We start from the raw sequence: 14316 nt of genomic DNA on the forward strand, positions 1-14316 counted from the left end.
ATTATATTGTGCAAACTTCAAAGGAAAGAAGAAACAAGTCTTCAAACTCAATCAATATTGTTTTAAATCCTGGCTATATTATTTAATGGTGTATGTCCTTGGAAATCTATAAACCCAATTTACATCTGTAAAATAGAACTACTAATATTTTCTTCAATACATTATTCTGGAGTGAATTACATAACGTGTGGAAGGAACTTAGTACCTAGTTTCTGAAACATGGCAGGCACTTAATGATGCATTATATGCATTCAGTAGCAGGTAATAACAGCAATACATCAAGTTTAAAATAAATAATTAGTAAATTAAAATATTCAAGAACTTAAATGTAAATAAGATTATGTGCATTCAAATTATTTAAAGAAGTCTTGAACATGTGTAGAATTTCTCAGAATATTACCTAAAATCATGATTGTTTTCCCCAAATGTTTTGAACACTCACTCATTCAACACATATAAATGCTACAAATATCTTTGAGTCTGTGAAAGGTATTAAGATGTCAGATATGTTATATTAACGATTTTAGAAATGATGACAAGTACTCTTTAATCATCAAAATATTACCAATATGATATTCAACGTAATTAATGAATAGATTGAAGATAATTCTAAAAGTTTGGAAAGAAGATGTGGAAAAGTTAACCTTAATAAAAGTTTTCCTGTTATTGCCAAAAATGAGGAAAGATAGCTTTGTACTATCATTGAGGTCAATTTTCATATTACCTCTGAGCTAGCTGCGAAAAGGGGAATATAAATCACTATGAGCATGCACTTTCTGGAATACAAGGATGTTGATACTGTAACAACTACAAATACGTGAAAGGAAATCATACTACTGTACCAGTAGTATATACTTTTTAAAGTTAAATATGTCACAACAATTAATATAAATGAGCACTTCAAAATTCTATTAACTAAATGCACCCTAATAGTTTACATAGGAATAAAAATTGTATACTGTAGTAATAAACTACCCCCAAATCTCATGGCTTACAACACTAATTGTTTATTTCTTGTTTAGTCTATATGTTCATTGTGTGTTGACTGTGGCTCTGTCCATGTTACCGTCCCTCCCAGAGTGAAGGAATAGAGTAGCCTCTGTCAGGATGGCTAGGCTTCTGGTAGCAGTACAAGAGCTATATGGTGAATCATGAACTTACATTAAGCCTCCTGCTCAGTAGTGACACATATCACATATTTTTCATTAGTCAAAGCAAATCACAGGCCACACAAGTTCAGTGAGACAGGGGTGTATAATCCTCTGGCAAGAAGGAGCATTTTAAGCCTAAGTTAGAAGTCAGTGGAGTGGAAAGTATAATTCTCTGACAGGAAGGAGAGGAGAAATATTGAGAATAATAACATACTCCATTATCTATTAATAATAACTATCAGTAGGTTTATTGTGAAGATCAAATGAGATAGTAAATAATGTAAACTTAAGTTTTAATTTGTAATGCTAATTTATACTCATTAAGGATGAAGAGGGTGGATGTTAACTAAACTTATTTTGGTAATCATTTTTTTAATATACACATATATTATATCATTATGTCATATACCTTCAACTTATACAATATTCTATGTCAATTATATCTGAATAAAACTGGACTTTTAAAAAAATATAAATGGTGTGGGAGCTGCATTAGATAATATTAGATCCAAAGAAAAATAGGTCTGAATGGATAACTTTCATATTCACTATTGGACAGAAGCCAATCTTTGAAATATATGTAAATAAAAATTATAGTATGAATTTACCTGATTTTGCTAGTATAAGTGTTTAGTGTTTTGACCCTTTTCACTGGAGGACTGAGGCTTGCTACAGTAGGGTGTGTTAAGTCCCAGATTATCTTCTTCAAACAAAGATGGAGTTACTTATGGGTAATAAAGTAAGAGTAGCCTGTTACTTATGATGAGTTGTAGATAAATATCTGTATTACTTCATTTTCTACCACGATTCAGAAGTAAGCTGAATTCTTAGCAGGAAGCATTAACTGGAGAGTTAGAGCTTGATTCTCAGGGTTGTGCTTGGCTAGTTCCCCACTGTTTCCAGTTTTCTACTGGAAAATAGCAGTGGGCTATTGGGTCCCTAAATTCTACCTTCTAGTTCTAAAATTTGAGAGTCATGCCCCCCAAATATATATGGAGGGTGTCACCCGTGTTGGATTTGATGATACGACAACCTCTGACAAAGTTTTTGGAAAAATATCTCTCGGTTCTTCCAACTTAAAAGGAAAAAGCATAGATGTGTTTAATACTTGTTTCTTTTTACTTCAACCCTTTCTTCACTCATTTTTCCTCAATTCTTCTTTGGTATGCATGCATTTTTATACATTTTATCACGCTAATGTTACAACTTTACCTGTATTCATTTATCTTTTAATTTTTATTTTGGGGTGTGGTTATTTAGAGTCACCACATATAGTTGTCCAGATTGTGTCCTGCACAAATCTAGGGCCACCATTCACATTTTCAGTGAATAATTTCTAAGGCCTTTTTTTTTTTTTTTAAATATATTTTATTGAGTTTTTACAGAGAGGAAAGGAGAGAGATAAGAGTTAGAAACATCGATGAGAGAGAAACATCGACCAGCTGCCTCCTGCACACTCCCCACTGGGGATGTGCCCGCAACCAAGGTACATGCCCTTGACCGGAATCGAACCTGGGACCTTTCAGTCCGCAGGCCGACGCTCTATCCACTGAGCCAAACCGGTTTCGGCTTCTAAGGCCTTTAAGGAGCATTGTGGGGATGGCCAATAATTATTTTATTATTGTAATATTAGTTTATTTTAATATTGTGCTACATTTCTTGTAATAAATTTTTAACATTTGAGTGTTATTATATTAGTAGAGTTCATATGATGAATACACTAGTCTTACTGAATATAAAATAATTCTAACACTTTTCCCCCCTCTTACTTCCTATTCCCTAACAAAAGTATAATAATCTTGAACTAGTTTTTTAAAATACCCAATTTGGTTAACTTCCTATCATCCATTTTATTTTTGGGATTATTTAGTGTTGATAAAGCAGATGATGAAGATGATGAGGATTTAACAGTGAACAAAACCTGGGTCTTGGCACCAAAGATTCATGAAGGAGATATAACACAAATTCTCAATTCATTGCTGCAAGGCTATGACAATAAACTTCGCCCAGATATAGGAGGTAAGTTTTTAGTTATCTTCTGAGATTTGGGGACTATAAAAACCATATTTACTGATATTATTTTAATTTTAGATCACATATTTCTTGAGTATCTGATGTATGTTAGAGTGCTGGGTTTGACAAGTATTAATTGGAATAGCACTAATTATTAGAATAAAGGCATGTAAACTTTTCTAATGTAATTACTTTACAACTGCTACAATGAAAGATGCAACAGCAAAGTTTAATGAAACTATCTGAGGATTAGAGGGATATTTTATAAAATAGAATATTTGAGAAATAGGAATTCTAATTTTGTGCCAAAGTCACACTGTGTTTTAGTTAATGTAGAATTATAATCCTTGATATTATCCTATATAATAGAAGGGTAATATGCAAATTGTCCCCTCAACCGGGAGTTTGACCCGAGTTCAATCAGGGGGCGGGGTCAGCCCCCCAACTGCCCGGGCCCCTCCTCCCAGCCGGACACCACCAGTGCACGAATTTGTGCACTGGGCCTCTAGTATTTAGTATATGTAATCCTACTTTGTTCCACTTTAAGATTGCTATTCTAGGTCCTTTGCCTTTCTATATAAACTTTATAACATAATTAACTTCTAAGCCCCTCCACCAAATCCTTAAAACAAACAAAATATATAAAACAGGAAATATTATTTTTGAGATTGCATTAAATATATGGCCAATTATAGGGAAATTGAAATCTTTTTTGAATTTTTATCATACCAAATTCATGAGCATTACATATTTTTCAATGTACATATTTCTTTTTTATTAATATTTCCTGAAAAGAAGTATTAAATATATTTTACTAGATTTAATTCTCTATATTTGGAGTTTCAATGCAAGTGTAAATACATTGCATAAATGCCGGGGTCCAACCCCAGCAGGTCCAGGGGTTCCCAAAGGTGTGGACGGAGTTGGCGAAGAAGGAATGACACAGGGACTTCTCCAGCCAGGTTTGGTCTGAGATCTCCAGAGAGGTTCTGCTTCGGATCTCCAGCCAGGTTTTGTAGCCATGTTCCCTCGCTAGATTCTCCAGCCAGGTTCAGTCACCAGGTTCTAGTCAGGCTCTCTTGCCAACCTCTGCAGTCAGGTTCAGTCCAGGATCCCTTGCCATGTTCTCTCCAGCGAAGCTCCTCCATCTCCAGGTTCTGCGTAGGTTCTGTCTTCTGAATTCTGTCTTAAGCTCTGTCTCTTTCTGTCTTGTTACATCTGTATTTATACCAGTTGATTCAATCCCATCAATCTCTATTCCAAAGGTTAGGGCGTTTCTTATCTCCATTCCAGGGAGTAAAGATTATGTAGCTTAAGCATGATTGTTCGTAGTTAAAGTGATTAATTACCCGCCTGGCACTTAGTTAAGGGGTTTTATTCCCTCCCTAACTTCAGGGGAAAATCCCTACCTGGGGAAACAACCTTTCTCAGAGGTGACCTTGGTTAAAACACATAGTGCCAAGAAGGTGAGCAAACATATTAAGAAAAGTATGTCATATATGCCAGGTCCCTTGAAACAGCAAGGATGGACTGGCTCCCGGCACATAAATACATTTCTGTTGATATCAGAAAACCAGGATATATCACTCATATCTAAAACTTTCTACACTTTAATTGTGAAAAGTATGTCCTACATATAAAAATGTCCTCAGGAATCATTAACTTCTTGGCATAGAACTATTCAGTCCTTAGTATCATGGAATAAAGAACAGGTAGTCAGTGTTTGTTGATTTATCAAATGAACTGAAAATATCTAATTAAGTAAGACTGGTATGTTGCACTTAATTGCTTATAAATGGTAACGAATATACTGAGAAGTGAAACTAATAAACCTATTGCCTAGTTATTAATTGACTTTCATAAGAACCATTCTGTAAATCTAGCTATAATTCGCTTAATTATATTATAGTTATTGGCTGCAATTCATAGCTAGTCAAAATAAATGGCAAGTGGTTAAAGCACCTCCTCTCAGAAGTCATTAGCCTAAGTTAAATTATAAAACCTTCTATAAATCATATGAGCTACTTTTATTTAAGAAATCTAATTGGGGGATAGCAAATCAAATTACACTGTCATGTATAGGTCTGTGAACCTATAGTTTTGTACTGAAACTATTTCTAACAAATTATTTCTTTTTCTAGCTAAGAAATATGTATGCCATAAAATAAATTCTTTGCTAGACGAAAAACAAACTATTTAAATGTTATGGGTTTCTAAGTGTAGTTTTGGTTTTTTTTAATTGCAGAGGGTAAGATTAAATGTTGTTATATAATTGTACAGGCACTGTGTTTCAAAATGCTTCAGGTTTCCCACTGAAGCTTGCTAGCCTGGGAGACATGGGACTGAACAGAGACTCAGACAGGCAGACTCAGCCAGGTAATAGAGGAGGAGGAGCATCCTGCAGGGGGAACACAGAATCTGAATTGTAAGAGTGCTAAATACTAGGCCAGGAAGAGAAATTAAAGTTTAGAAAGGAGAACTGAGTAAATATTACCAAAACATGCTACTTTAGAAACATTTATACTACAAGTTGTTTTTTTCTGCTTTATTTCATTTGCACTATCCTATATAATAAAAGGGTAATATGCAAATTGACCCTAACTGCAGAACTACTGGCAACAACCAGTTGCTATGATGCGCACTGACTACCAGGGGGCAGATGCTCAATGCAGAAGCTGCCCCCTGGTGGTCAGTGCGCTCCTACAGGGGGAGCTCCACTCAGCCACAAGCTGGGCTAACAGCTGCGAGTGCAGTGGTGGTGATGGGAGCCTCTCCTGCCTCATCGGCAGTGCTAAGGATGTCCAACTGCGGCTTAGGCAGGGAGCGGGCCTAAGCCAGCAGTTGGACATCCCTCGAGGGTTCCTGGGCTGCCAGAGTTATGTCTGTCTGCCAGCTTAGGCCCAATCCCCCTGGGAAGCGGGCCTAATCCAGCAAGTGGACATCCCCCGAGGGGTACTGGACTGCAAGAGGGGGCAGGCTGGGCTGAGAGACCCTCCTTCCCCCGAGTGCACAAATTTTTGTGCACCGGGCCTCTAGTCTTTTTATAAAACTCTGAGTTTTATATAGATTTTTTAAAAATTTATATAAAATAGATTTTTTTATCTACTTTGTGAAACTTTTACAGATATTCCTCAAGAAGCATTTGATATATCATAGAATAAACCACTTATATCATATTTTGTGAAGAAAGGGGGATAAAAGAAATTATGTGAGAATGTTTCTCATAGCAAACAAAAATCTTATGAGTAGAAATTATCATTATCATTATTATGATAAATCTCATTATAGGAACCAAAAATACCTGGCAAAGGTTGAAAGCCTAAATCATAATCAAATATGGCATGATTATGGATATACTTTACTCATATCATTTGATAGGTCTTTATAATACTGACCTGTGCTACACATTTTGATAGAATATAAAATACTATATATACAACTTAAAGACATACTGAAAAAACACAAATGGTTGTATAAACATGAAGTTCATATGACATTCATAACATATACTCTGTGAGAATTAAGTAAAAATCTACCTTAAACTGGAGCCAACTATGAACAACCTACAGAAATATTGTTAACAACAAGGGAGGAACAGGGAAAGGAAAACAATAGGCTCTAAAATCCACACAAATTCTAAAATTCTGTGACTGTTATAGAGAAAATTATCTAGCAATTTTTATTGAATTCACTTCCTTAGATTTAATAAATTATTTAGCTATTTTAAAAACACTTTTAGGTTGTGCATTGGGATGTTTTCAGTCAAAAATATACATTGTAAAATCAACTTGTAAACTGAAAGTTGTTTATGTTTCTGTAACATTTTGTGTTCCTTCATTTTCTAGTGAGGGATGTCTTATTATTTAAAAAATAAATAGTAATACTCATTTAGATTTTTAAAACTAAGTTCTATTTAATGAAACTTCTGATCATGTCCTTGACCATTTTTTCTTTGATGTTTTGCAGTGAGGCCCACAGTAATTGAAACTGATATTTATGTAAACAGCATTGGACCAGTTGATCCTATAAACATGGTGAGTAATGAACATTAAAAAAACAAAACTGTGGCATGGAATTCTTGAGTATATACCTCAGTAATGGAATGAACATGCAAGTATTTCTGATCATTAATTCTTAATCAGTTGAGGGCAATACCTCCAATTCCTACATGCCAGGTATGAACAACTGGAGCTAAAATATTCCCATAGCTAAGAATGTGTAACCCTTTACTTCAATGGTAGGATCTATGCTAGGGAATAAAAGCTTATCACCTGAGCCATCGCGAGTGGGTCCCTGAAGAAATCTGGGAGAAGATTACCAGAAGGACTGAGGGGAAAGCAGTCGGAAAAGGAAAGGGACTGACTGCAGAGGACGGAGCAGGAACAGAGTCATAGAGGACCAAAGCAGACTGATAAGATCAGGAGACTGTCTAGCAAATTGATAAGCCTGGAACATAAATGCAAGGGAAAGAATTAAAATAATGTTTAGATGCCTTATTAAGGATGGTCATGTAAACCATAACAGGAAGTTTATGTATTATATGAATTATATCCCATAGGGTAAGAGAAATGACCGGAAGCTTTTCATCACAAGCATATTATAGGCAGATTATATATATATATATATATATATATATATATATATATATATATATATATATATATGTATATATATATATATATATATATATATATATATATATTCCTCACTCAAGGATATATTTATTGATTTTTAGAGTGAGAGAATGGGAGAGAGGGAGAGAAAGAGGGAGGGGGAGAGAGAGAGAGAGAGAGAGAGAGAGAGAGAGAGAGAGAGAGAGAAACATTGACTGGTTGCCTTTCATAAGGGCCCAGATCAGAATGAACCCACAGCCTAAGTATGTCCTGACCAGGAATGGAATTTGCAGACTTTCTGTGTACAGGTTGGTGCTCCAACCAACTGAGCCCCACCGGCCAGGGCTACAGATTTATATTTTATATATTCTATACAAAAGCATAGAAGATGGATGCAAGGGGCTAAGCCAACTTTAGAGTGACCAGTTAAGAGGTTAATGCATTAGTCTGGACAATAGATCATGAAGGCCTTACCTAGAGTAGTAGCAATTGAGCTGGAGAAGACACTAGTACATTTAAGAAATATTAGATGAGTGAACTTCTCAGAATTTAGAGGTTAATTGGTGGTGCATAGGCTGACTCCAATGTATATAAATGAGAAGACTTTGCAGATGGTAGAGTTACTATTTAAAATACAGATGGAAGAAAGAGGGGTACAAAAAAGGGACATATAAAAGTGAGAGGGGTAGGAGAAGAACCAGGAACAGATGATATTATATAATTGGAAAAAATAAAGAGCATGAAGAAGAAGGAACTAATTATCAATTGTCAATGTATGTGAGAATCCAATGAAAAATGGATTAAATTGGGCCCACTGGTGTTGGCAGTTAGGTGGAACTGGTTATCTTTGCTAGATGAAATTCCATGAAATGATGAAGGTAGAAAATAAATAATAATTGAATTTTAAATCCCTCCTCCATCCTCAAAATCGGTCTCATATCCCCCTTCTTGTCATAGGTCCCTGTAGACATAATATGGGTTATAGGAATAGACAAGCAACATGTGTTGTTGGGTCCATAGTGGGAATGTAGTTTACTTTTATGATTTTGACATACTTCACTGAGAAGAGAATGTGATGAGAATGGTGGTAGATATTGGAGAGAGAGATGAAAGGAAAGAAAATTCAAAGGAAGGCCATTTAGGATGGAAAATGATAAAGTGTGTTATTTATGTTTTATCTTTACAAATTGAATGGATAGCATTTTATTACTGATTTAAAGTCATAATTAACTCCTCCAATAGAACCCACCAAAATTTTAAAAAATGCTTTAAAGTGTTCTGCCCCAAACCCTAATAATCCCATTTCTGTGAGTCAAATTACTTCCTAGGACCCATTCAGTTTGTTCAATAGTGTCTTATATTCATCTCCCTTGATTTTGTAACCTCTGTTAGCCTTTCAAGACACCAAAAAACAAACAAACAAACAAACAAACAAAACAAAACAAAAAACTACAGACTAGGTGGCTCAGACAACAGACATTTATTTTTTCCAGTTCTGAAACACAGTAGTCCAAATCAAGATTGTAGCAAGTTTAGTTTTTTAAAACCCTTTCTTCTTTGTTTTCAAATGCCTACCATCTTGCTGTGTCCTCACATGAACTATTCTCTCTGCAAGCACATACCTGGTGTCTCTTTGTGTGTCCGAATTTTATCTTCTAAAAGGACGCCAGTCAGATTTGCTTAGGGCCCAGTCCAATAACCTTATTGTAATTTAATAGCCCCCTTAAAGGACTTAGCTCCAGGTACTTCACATTCTGAGATACTGATGGTTAGGGCTTCATATGAATTTTATGTCAATACCCTTCAGCCCATAACACCATCTGAATATAAATCTCTAAGATTTTGCTGATTTGCTCTCTTATTTTATATATTCATTATTACAGCAGTCAAGTTGTTTCTCTATTACAAAGATTTAACTACTTTATATCCAAATAGTCATCACGCCTAACAAGTGCCTGTGTATGCTCATTCTCATGGTATTATAGTCAGGCTTTTTTTTTTTTTCTTTCTTACTCATTATGATGTTCCTATGATTGTCATGAACTTTCACAGCTGCCTGCACTGACTGTTGTACTGACAGGATTGGGGCCACACCAGGACATCTTTGTTACCTCATTGCAAATGAATATGAATAGGCTGCGGAGAAGTTGAATTTGACAGTCTGAAATTAGACACTAACTCTCAGGAAATGTTAGCACTGGAGCAAATATCTGTCAGTAATTAGCTAAATCCTGAGACATGGCGAAAACAATCTTGTAAAGAGGAAAAAAAAAAGAAATGAATATCAGACTTTAAGGAATATGTACCTAATTTGAGGCTGATGTAAATAAAATAGCAAGGTTGGCAAGAAAATTATGATAAAGCAGTGGCAAATAAGCCAAGAAAAAAAAAGTTTCAATGAAATTTTTAGTGTTAGCTCTGTTTAAATCAAATTCCTATACACCAGTTGATTATTATAAAGACAAATCATTCTAAATATATGTGTATATTATTTAACATTATGCAAATATGAGATTTCATAAAACAATATATAACTGAAATGTTAATTTTCTTTTTAGGAGAATCTTAAAATGCTCATTTTTAATTAACCAATGCTTAGAGGAGATAAGCCTGTTAGAGCATATGGAAGTCTACATTTTCATGAATTGTATATTTTTTTGCTCTGGGCCTTTGTTTTCAATTTTAATAAATTCATTAAAGAAAAATATATGGTTGTTAAAATAAACAGAAATAGGATTCAAGGTTATGTTAGTGTTCCAGAGATATTTAACAAGAATGGATACCAAGAGCCATTTATGATAATCTAACTTTATAAAAGTTTCATAGTACTGAAGATTCATTTTCCCGGTGACACAAATTACACACTTGTGACCTGGAACAGTGATAGTTTTTTAAAGGCTAATTAAATTAAATTGTTATTAAAACTGGTGATACTGAAGTACATACAGGAAAAAATTAAGAATGTTTGATACTGCTTATTAAAAGAGAAGTATTAGGGATTAATGAGGAGCAGTTTACATAGAAGACTTTTTTAACTAAACAATACAGAAAAGTTAAAATTCAGTTTTCATCAACTGAACATAATTGCTTTGAATGTGAGTGCAATCAAGCAGGCAGACTTGAGTATAGTTAAACAAGCAAGAGGGTGGTTTTACAAGTGAGATGGCCAAGTATCAAATGTGTGTGTGTGTGTGGGGGGGTAGATGTATAGTTTAATAATTTGTTTGAATATGGTGAGAAATGACTTTTAAGTCTTTTTTGCTTTCTCTTCTTATATCAACCTAATTTTTGGTAATAAACTCTTGAGGCGTATAACTGTGTTCAAACATTCTAAATACACTAGAAAAGCTGGTGCTCACAGACAAATTTTTCTCCATGAATTTCTTCAATTTTAAGGAACACATTTCTTCAACATGATTTGAGCAACTGGACCTAATGTCCAATATGTTTATCACTCTCTCTCTTTTTCTCTGCTCGTATCTCGTGTTCCTTCCTCTCATTTTTTGTTATTGCAGCTTCTCGATTTAAGAAAATGGAATCTGAAGCATAGCTTGTACATATCAAAGAAACCCTGTTTATTCCTTATACTATGTTAACAGGAAACTCTTACTTCTTGATAGGTATATTAATTTGAAAAGTTATGAGTTAACAAAACCATAAAAAACAAGATTTTTTTTCCTATCTTGAAAATTGACCTGCATATACTAATGGAGGGGAAGAGAAGGAGTTTAGTCTTTCTGGATGTGATTAATTAAAGTAATTGAAAAAAAGAATTTATATTTAACAGTTTAAACTTTATTTTCTTGTTTTGTTCAATACTTTAAAGCTTATTGCCATAGTTTTAATTTCTTTACATTTTTTATATTGCATTAACATATTATTTTTGGCATTAGCTACTTAAATCTAGTTCATTTCACAGGCTTTATTTTAAAACAATATAAAATATAGGTACGTTTTGATTCAACACTAAGAGAGATCAAATAAGAAATTATAAGTGAATAGTGTTGTTTTCATTTCAATGCCTCTTTCTCAGTATGCTCATTCATTTACCCATATATATGGCATTAAAGATCTTAGAATTTGAAAATTAAATTAATCTCTGATCTTCAAATAATATAAAAATGATATTAGTTTTTGATATAAACAAATATATTTCTCTCTTATATCATGGTTTTGCTTGCCTTACATGTATTTACTACCTATATTGTAACAGGTGGTTATTTCCCACTAAAATATATTGGCTTCCTTCCTTCAGAGAAGCTAAAACCTAGTGGGGAGAATGTCTAAACAATGAAAAATACAGCAATACAGAGGGTCAAGGGCCAAGAAAAAGGCTGTGTATGAGCCCATATTATTCTAAGTTGCAAATGATGACCTTATGCTGTTTTATATGAAAAAAAAATGTCATAAAAATAGTGTATCTATTATAGAAGAAATTCATGTCTAATATGGGAAAGTTAGAAATTTGATTTAAGTGAAAGAAAAAAATATTCTAGATGGTTGTTATCCAGTATTCATCATTGTTACTTCCAATTTAATAACTCTGTAGATAGCTTTACTAAATACCATAATATTATGCATATTTTATAGTAATGTGTCTTTTCACTCATTATATCACAACTGTTATTCCACCCACACCTCTGAGACCTCTGACACATCTTAGTCAGATTTTCGAGGTGTCTATTTTGAATTATTTTCAAGATAGTCCCAGGTTAGTTACAATTTTATCTTTATAGATTAGTAGACATGCTAATGTGGTAGAATGGACCTGTATCACTTGGCGGTTCTAATATCAAGCTTGGCTTGACGAATAAAGTCTGCATGTTGCTGTAAAGGCATTTTTTTAGATGTGATTAACATTTAAATAACTAGACTTTCGGTAAATCAGATTATCCTTTATAAGGTAGGAGGACACTGTCCAATCAGATAAAAGCTTTAAGAGAAAGCACTGAGTGAGGTCCCTTGAGGAAGAGACATTCTTTCTCCAGACTGCATTTGACTCAAGACTGAAACTTCATCTCCTTCCTGCAAACTATACTTGTACCTTTTCTCAACATGTCTGTAGCCCTTAGATTTTATTTACTGCTAACCATTATCTGGCCCCTCATAATATCTGGACATGTGAATAGATAGTTTAGGGAGAGATTAATTTCCAGGTGGGAAGACCAGATCGCAATCAACCAAATTTTGTAATGAAATTATTCACCTACAATAATTTCTTAGGCAGGTTTGCATTTTATATGAAGTTTTCTTTCATTACTAGAAAGACAGTAATATTGAATTAGCTAGTTAAGTATGAGACACATGCATAATTGGAAAGCTGACAGTGTAATGGGAAGACTACACTACATAAACTTTCATCAATTATGGTTTGACTTAATGGAGTTAGAAATCAAAATGGCTCACTTCTTCATCTTTACTTACTAATGCTGTGTTCTCAACTCACTTTCAAGGAAGCAAAGTAAATTTCATAATGTTCATTGGCTCTCACATATGTTAAAAGCCCTGTTCCTTATCTCCAAATGTTTATCCTAGAAGCTATTGCACTTGTTCTGGATAAATGGAATTTTCTTTTCATGTTTCTTTTGCTTATTTATTATGCAGCTTATTATAACCTCTAAATGGGAACATGAAGTACAAGAACAGTTGAATCATTTTCTGGAAATTACACTAATACAAACGAGTAAACAAAATTGTATTTTCGATGACATATAAAACGGCACAAATTTTAATGACCTTCTTAGTGAGACACTTATTAAGGATTAGTAATTTAAAAGACCTTGGAATTATTAACCTCTGTTATGGATTTGGGAAGGACAGATTATGAAGACTTCTTTCTCTCCTTGATCCTCGATTGAGGGGATAACTTTGAATAGAAAAATTTCACATGTCCTCAATACTCTCTGCTTGGGAGAGTTTGACACTTCAGAAGTCATAGCTCTTTCAACAGTGGTTAGCACTTTTATAAACAGGTATTCTAAAGAAGATCCTATCAGCTGCTCCTAAGGAAAATTCACAGCTGCTTGCTAAACCCCACCCCTGGGATAGGTAATTAACAAGTGTCACTTTTAATGCCCTGTTTGTTTGGAATACTGCAGCCAAATATCCCCACCAAGTAGCATGAGGTTTCCTCTAGCAACCAATGTTGGATCTTCGCCTAGCCATAATCCTGGCACATATGTATGCCTCTTCCGTTATTTTAAGCTGTTTGTGCCACTTGACTACATACCAATGAACAACAAAATTCTGGCACATCATGTAGATTAAATACTCTTCCTGAGATCTACCATATCTACTGATGATCTGCTCCTCAGAATGGGCGTGAGCCTTCTTACTATTTCATTTACTATTAAAACCAGAAACCATGTCATTAACCCAGGTTACACTCTTAGACTCTGAATGGTTCATCATTTGTGTCAGTCGAAAAGGCTGTTTGGATCAAGTATAATTTCTCCCAAAGAAAATACATCCAGCCTGAGAAGCAGGAGGTCAGGATAGGCATGAATGAAAACTATTATGAAGATAACACAAGAATAGCG

At 34.3% G+C, this 14316-nt stretch overlaps 1 protein-coding gene across 1 annotated transcript in view; it reads left to right on the forward strand.

Annotated features, from left to right (window-relative positions):
- GABRG1 (gamma-aminobutyric acid type A receptor subunit gamma1) overlaps positions 1-14316 on the forward strand; it is a 52388-nt gene that overhangs the window by 14088 nt on the left and 23984 nt on the right. The window contains exons 2-3 of the mRNA XM_059671998.1: positions 3022-3170; positions 7131-7198. Of these exons, the coding sequence (XP_059527981.1) occupies positions 3022-3170; positions 7131-7198 (217 nt within the window). The remainder of the gene's footprint in view (positions 1-3021; positions 3171-7130; positions 7199-14316) is intronic.

The sequence above is a fragment of the Myotis daubentonii genome, chromosome 1 (assembly GCF_963259705.1).
Source record: "Myotis daubentonii chromosome 1, mMyoDau2.1, whole genome shotgun sequence".
NCBI classification, from domain to species: Eukaryota; Metazoa; Chordata; class Mammalia; order Chiroptera; family Vespertilionidae; genus Myotis; species Myotis daubentonii.